The sequence below is a fragment of the Gadus macrocephalus genome, chromosome 21 (assembly GCF_031168955.1).
Source record: "Gadus macrocephalus chromosome 21, ASM3116895v1".
Taxonomy (NCBI): Eukaryota; Metazoa; Chordata; class Actinopteri; order Gadiformes; family Gadidae; genus Gadus; species Gadus macrocephalus.
In genome coordinates, this window is record NC_082402.1 from 6726874 (window position 1) to 6733790 (window position 6917).

The window sequence follows — 6917 nt, forward strand, 5'->3', positions numbered from 1 at the left end:
TACATTTGTGTGTGTGTGTGTGTGTGTGTGTGTGTGTGTGTGTGTGTGTGTGTGTGTGTGTGTGTGTGTGTGTGTGTGTGTGTGTGTGTGTGTGTGTGTGTGTGTGTGTGTGTGTGTGTGTGTGTGCACGTGCAGTGTGGGGGTCAACCCCTCCTTGGCCGACCAGAACATTGTGTCCATGTCCCTCCCACCTATTTCCATAGGGGCTGAGGGGGGAGGAAGGGGGAGGAGAGAGGGGGCGAGAGGGAGAGCGAGGGAGAGCGAGGGAGAGGTTTAGGCAGTAGGAAATTAATAATTGACGAAAAGAAAAGGAAATACGAAGGGAGGAAAGAAAATAAAAATTGGTTGGAGGGAAGACGGAGGGGGTTCGGGGGGGGAGAATGGGGGAGGCAGATCGGGGGTGCAGTGGGGGGCGGGAGGGTGGGGCTGGCGGTGGAGGTCAGGGGTGAAATGAGCGTCAAGGTGAGAGAGGACATCTTTAAAGGCACTGCGTCCTCTCAGACACAAAGAAAACACATGATGACCCCGAGGGAGGGGGGAGGGAGGGGGGGAGGGAGGGAGGAGGGGGGGAGGGAGGGAGGGGGGGGGGGAGGGAGGGGGGATAGGTTGCAATGAATGGACATAAAATAGAGAGAGAAGGAAGGAGGACAGGAAGGAAGGAATGGTGACATGCATGAAGGGATTGATAAATGGAGGCATGGAAGAGAAGGAAGAAGGTAACAAGGATGGAAGGATGAGATTATAGGAAGGGTGGGTGACATGAATGAAGGGAGGGATATAGGGAGGGAGGAGGGAAGGTAAAAGAAAGGAAGGGAGGAGGGGGGAGGGAAGGGAGGAGGGCACGAGGAGGGAGTTGGGGGGGAAGAGGAAGGCATAGCAGCATTAAAACAAGACAGTCTTTCAGTCCCTGAACGGCCTTTACCCCTCTCTCCCTCCCTCCCTCCCTCCCTCCCTCCCTCCCTCCCTACCTCCCTCCCTCCCCACACAACCGTTTCCATTCACATCCTGTGTTATTAAAGTTCAAGGTGGGGGGAGTGACCACTAAGCTCACAGCACTGTGTGCATCTGGACAGAAATAAGAAAGATGGACAGATAAAGAGAGAGAGAGGGAGAGGCCAGGGCACAGAGGTAGAGTGAGAGACAGGGAGACAAAGAAAGCAGAGAAGGAATAGAGATTACCTCCCATTGATGAGAGAAGATCGAACAAAGTATTGAACAAAAGGCTCCTTAAGGGACACATAGGATTGCTTCAAGTGTGTTTTTTTCAATCTCAATGGGTTGTAGGTGAAGAAGCTGTTTTGTGGGGTTTGATAATGTCTTTTACACCCATATTTGTCTTGTTAACTACCAGAAGAACGATCCTTAAGATAAGACAGCTGACGATTATGAACAAAATATGTAATTCACTATGAATATTACCATTCATTCAGGATGCAAGTCATACCATTTAAAATCATAGCAACCAAAAGAATAATCAATTCAACAAATATATCCTTAGCTACTTTTTATTTTTTTGCGATATTGATTCAGCGGACATTTTGTAAATGAAAGAGAGTGAAACTGAAAACATGAAAGAACCTAAAAATTTAATATAAAGCGACATGAAAGCAAAAGGATATTGCATCTGCTCATACACAGAGGGCGGTTGAAACATGAGGAAACAGTATTTTAATGAGTTCCTCTGTCGTGGTTGGACACACTCATTCAGCCATCTCTTTCATCTGGCACCTGGCACACTTGAGGTTTTATTGATCTGGAGTCTTCCCGGGACTGGCTTCTCAGTGGCTAGCCACCGGAGCTAAGGCTAGCTGCGGTTAAACCACACACACACACGCACACAAGCGCATACACGCACACTCCATGTACACATGCACGTGTGCCCCCCCCCCCCCAGAGGTAACTTAATGTGACATGCACATGCCTGTAAAAGCATGGATAAAAATAACTCTCTCTCTCTCTCTCTCTCTCTCTCTCTCTCTCTCTCTCTCTCTCTCTCTCTCTCTCTCTCTCTCTCTCTCTCTCTCTCTCTCTCTCTCTCTCTCTCTCTCTATCTCTCTCTCTCTCTCTCTGTCTCTCGTCCACTATATATAGTTTTTTCTTCACATGACAGTAACACATGCAAACACACACACACACACACACACACACACACACAATCTCTGAACTGTGCATTTCTCCATCTAACACCTCGTTGCATTTCATATCACTCCCATCTCTGTTGACCCTCCCCACCCTCAACCCTTTCCCACTTGACCCTCGCCCCCCACCAGAAGCCGAGCTGGCCCCGAAGCGGGAGGGCCCCCCGGGGGAGGCCACGGCCCTGGAGGCCCTGCTGAGGGGGGACAGTCTGCTGGAGAAGACCAACAGCCTCACCACGGAGGAGGAGACCCTGCTGGAGATACAGGTGCACTACGCTACGCAATGGCACTCTACACTGTACGCTAGGGGTGGGAATCTCTTGGCACCTCACGATTCGATTCCGATTATGAGGTCAACGATTCGATTCTGAAGCGATTATCGATGCATCTCAATGCATCTCGATGCAACAATTATTTTAATGTATATTTCCATGCGTGATTTTCAAAAATATATATACATCTGGGTTTGCTACTCAGTTTGCTAATCACTTCCTACTTTTGTGATGATCATTAAAGACATCAACAGATGAATTAACTTATCTAATATTTCATAAGAGAGAAAGCTTTTGTCACAAATATGACTTTCTATGAACAATGCAATAATCAATGCAGCTTGCATTATAACACAATATGGAAGCATGCAAAAAATAGGTTTCAGATTTACTTTCTTTTTCGAATCTTTCTTTTCTATGTCATTAAAGGCAAAGCTGCTCTTGAATTAGAAGGAGTTCTTGTGTCTGGCTGTGAGTTTGCGCGCATGCTATGCGTAGGCTGAATCGCAATCGTGTCTAGAAATCAGATTGGCCAATACACACTAAAGATAAATTCAATAATTTTAAAATTCCCAAAATTTTCCCTCTGGCGAACAGAATCTTGCAGCAGAAAAAAAAAAAATATATATATATGTGTATATATATATATATATATATATATTTTTTTTTTAATTTATCTGCATCGAGACAGAATCGTTTTAGCGAGAATTGCGATGCATCGAAGAATCGATTATGTTTCCCACCCCTACTATACGCTACACCAAGCTACGCTATACGCTAGGATAGGCTGTGTTATGCTATAGTAGGCAACACTACACTATATGCTACACCATACTATGCTAAGCTATGTTATGCTATGCTATGCTATGCTATGTTATGCTATGCTTTGCCACGCTATCTCATTCAGTCTGATGTCATTATTTTCAGTGCGTAAACATCATAAATAAATCCCTTGCACTGTGGAGACGAGTTAGCTTCCCATTTTCTTGTTCTGTAACTTTTTCTGTCATCCGTTTGTAGAGAGTTCTGGAGGCAGACGAGAACGGGGATGGGTTCCAAGACGAAGACGACTTTGAGGTGGACACTCCAAAGAGGAAGAACAGGAACAGAAAGGTAGGTGTGTCTGTAATGGATATGAGATGGCCATTAAAAACTGTAATTTAAAAAACACATTGAGATGAAATGTTCACCTAATCTGAAAATGTGGAAATATGGGGAATGGAGATTGTGTGCGTTTGGGGAGAGTTAGAAAATAGAGTACATCTTGTACTTATTACCTCCAGTAGTGAGTATGGCATGCATTCGCTGCAGCGGTCTGTGTAGGATTGTTGTACTGAGTCGGGTTGTCATGTCTGTGCGCAGGGCAGAAGTTCCAGTCGCAAGAAGGCAGAAGCAGCTGCAACCGAAGACCAGGATAAGCCTTACGTCTGCGACAGTAAGGAGAAACGACAAAGAACAATGTGTTGGAACTCACCTGTGTCTCATTAGATGCATTCGTCATGTGACCTGTGACCCGTCTAGCTACCTTTCCGCCTGTTTCATTCATCGCTCAGTCCCGCCCCCCTGTGTCACGGAACATGACATCATGTGAGAGGCTCCTCTAACAGGTCAATGTACACGAGCCACAATGAACATCCACGAGATTGAACGTAGCTTCAGCTTTCTCAGCTAAAAGAAAAAGCAACGGTTCTCTTATTTTAAAGTGAGATTAATGACTACATTTTTAACACTTCATCATGGCTTGTTATGGTAACAGCATTGTGTTTCTGTTATGTGCAGTTTCTTTTGATTCCTTTTACATGCCTTTATTATCTGTTGCTATGGAAAAATACAAACAGCCACCAGGGGTGACATTTTTGATACAGTTAATTGTGCTTCAACTTTCTGTTTCCATTGCCAACGACCAGGGCAGTCCTCTCTGCCACAGCATGGCGTAACTGATCAACCAGACCCGACTAGCATGCCTCTTGGGGTTAGCCGAAACCCGACAGCTCAGGATCTGTGAATGAGCCCCAAATGAACGTGTTTCATCCTGGTTTTATGTCTCTTGTCTCTTGTCTTTTTCTTTTTCTTTTTGTATTGTCTGCGTTTGTGTCTTGTCCTCTGTTCCAGATAGACACAAACAAAAGCATAACTCAAAAAGGGCCGAAGAAGGTATACGAATCCTGTCGCCATTTTGTCTTCCTAGCAGAGTAGACGCTAACGACACGAGCTAGTGTGGGAATGGTTTGACGTGATGCTGCTACACCCGCGTTTAACCCCTGCTTCGTAGAACCAGTCGCTGCTTCCACGCAAAGCCATGCAAGCGTTGCATGAACATAACACCAACGGCACTTTGCATTTCTTCTACGCTTGCTTAATGGCCCAAAGTGTGATAATGAATCTAATCTTGCCAGTTTTACCCAGCTCAGGGTTCACCCAGATATGCATGTTCCTGGGCTGTACAGAACTGGACATGGAGAGACAGCTGTAGCCAATGTAAAAGAACCTGTTGGTCACAAGTAGGAATAAGAAATGACGAAGCCTCTAACAAATATATGTGCACTGACCTTTAGATAACTTATCATTAGCTTTTTTTTTTTATTGGACATATTTTAAAAACAGATTGCATTCACTATAGCGTGGCTGTAGAATAGCATCCCAACAGGAAGCTACTTTAATGGCTACCGCTGTAATAGGAGTGTGGCAACAGATTCCTAATGGAACCATTTTGACATTGTGAGGATATAGAGGCGGCCGTTTGATCATGTTCAAATGAACATGCAGGATTTTTATATCACGGAAAGACGATGTTCAAGACTAAAACACTATAGCTGAGCATTGTCTGGTAAAACAGGCTGAGCCTGATTGTTTGTATGGGAGCGTTGATATGGGTTGATGAGAATAGCACTCACACCACCGTCAAGGAAAGAGTGGTTGTTCACCGATGGGATTCAGCTGCATGGGATTCAGTTTTTCGTTCCCTGTGTTTTTTAGCGTGTGATGCATTTGGAGAGCTCCCTGTAGTCAACCCATTAACATTCAGCATGGCCGACGTGACAAAATCAATCCAGAACACAGCTTCACTGCTTTAACGTAGACCACAATTGACCATGTAGCTCCCTCGTGTCTGCATTCAGAACGTCACAAGCATCTGAGCACCATCCATATCACCATATGTATCATAGCGTTACAGAGAAAAGAACGCAAGGTCACGTTTAAAACGTCCCAGCAGCCAACCCATCACTATTTTGACGCCTGTGTCTCCTAAGTGGTTTCTGATGTGTCTCGGCCGTGTGTCCACCTCCAGTCTGCGGGAAGCGGTACAAGAACCGGCCCGGCCTCAGCTACCACTACACCCACACCCACCTGGCGGAGGAGGAAGGGGAGGAGGAGAAGGAGCCCGAGTTACCAGAGCCCTCGCCCCCCCGGCCCAGCAACCACAAACGTAAGTGTCTGGACGTGGGACGTCCCGCGGGGTGGTAGGACGTCACTTGTGTGCGTGTAGTACTGTACAAACACGTGGTGTGTAGTATGTCGTCGGGTGTAGTGTGTGTGGGGGTCGTTTGTAGTGTGTAGTTAGACAAACCTGCATACACGCCATTCCCCGCCTCCGTGATTAAGTCCTGATGTCTTTTGTGACCGTTCAGAACCCCAAGCCCAAAGCCCCCAATCTGTTAGCCTTTGTTAGCATCTTCCCATCCCCTCCTCCTCCTCCTCCTCCTCCTCCACCTCCTCCTTTCACCCTCCACCCTGTGCGTGTCCTCCCCCCCCTGACAGCCCAGAAGGCGGTGGACGGCAGCATCATCCCCAACGACTACTGTGACTTCTGTCTGGGGGACCAGGAGGGCAACCGCAAGACGGGCCAGGCTGAGGAGCTGGTGTCCTGCTCCGACTGCGGCCGCTCCGGTAACACACGCCGCCTCTTCCTCCCCTCGTCTCACTCTGTCTGCAGCTGTCTTTGTGTCTCTCTGTCTGTCCGTCTGTCTGTTTGCTTTCCAGGGCGATTATGGTGGGACGGCGAAAACCGTAGGAATCGACTTGTTGTAGGATGCATGTAGTGTTTCTTAAACGTTGTTTCTCAATTATTCATTAATTCATTCCTCCAAACATTTATTTTATCAATTAAAGTTGATAAAAAAAAGAATGGAAGGAAAAGTGAATCTATTCCAACTATTTATTAATAACAATTTAAGCTCTAAATCCGGACAGGACAGGGACCTGTCCAGTAGGGGGGGCACCTACTCCCCAAAAGAGATTTAATTGGATGAGTGCCAACCTTACTAAATCATATACATTTAAATACAATAATTTACATTCAGAAAACAAGTGGGCATTGTCCACCACGATCTGCAAAGGGCGGGAGTAAAGGTCTGGCCCTATTCCCATCCCTGTGCTCCACTGGGCCCCCACCCTACTTAATGAGTCTGGACACGATACAGCCTATTACATTACATTTCTCAATGTATTATCATCGGTTCAAATGATTAGTCTGAATGCCAAACATATGCCATAATAAAGGTTTGCG

The 6917-nt window shown here is 46.2% G+C and overlaps 1 protein-coding gene across 2 annotated transcripts in view; it reads left to right on the top strand.

Moving 5' to 3' along the window:
- Positions 1-2101: 2101 nt before the first annotated feature.
- Positions 2102-6917, top strand: part of dpf3 (double PHD fingers 3) — a 9507-nt gene continuing 4691 nt past the window's right edge. Inside the window, exons 1-6 of one of the 2 annotated variants that reach the window (XM_060041845.1) lie at positions 2102-2404; positions 3431-3523; positions 3773-3845; positions 4523-4564; positions 5700-5837; positions 6170-6298. In XM_060041845.1, the coding sequence (XP_059897828.1) occupies positions 2117-2404; positions 3431-3523; positions 3773-3845; positions 4523-4564; positions 5700-5837; positions 6170-6298 (763 nt within the window). In that variant the 5' untranslated portion in view covers positions 2102-2116. The remainder of the gene's footprint in view (positions 2405-3430; positions 3524-3772; positions 3846-4522; positions 4565-5699; positions 5838-6169; positions 6299-6917) is intronic. The other variant, XM_060041846.1, reaches the window with a different exon arrangement.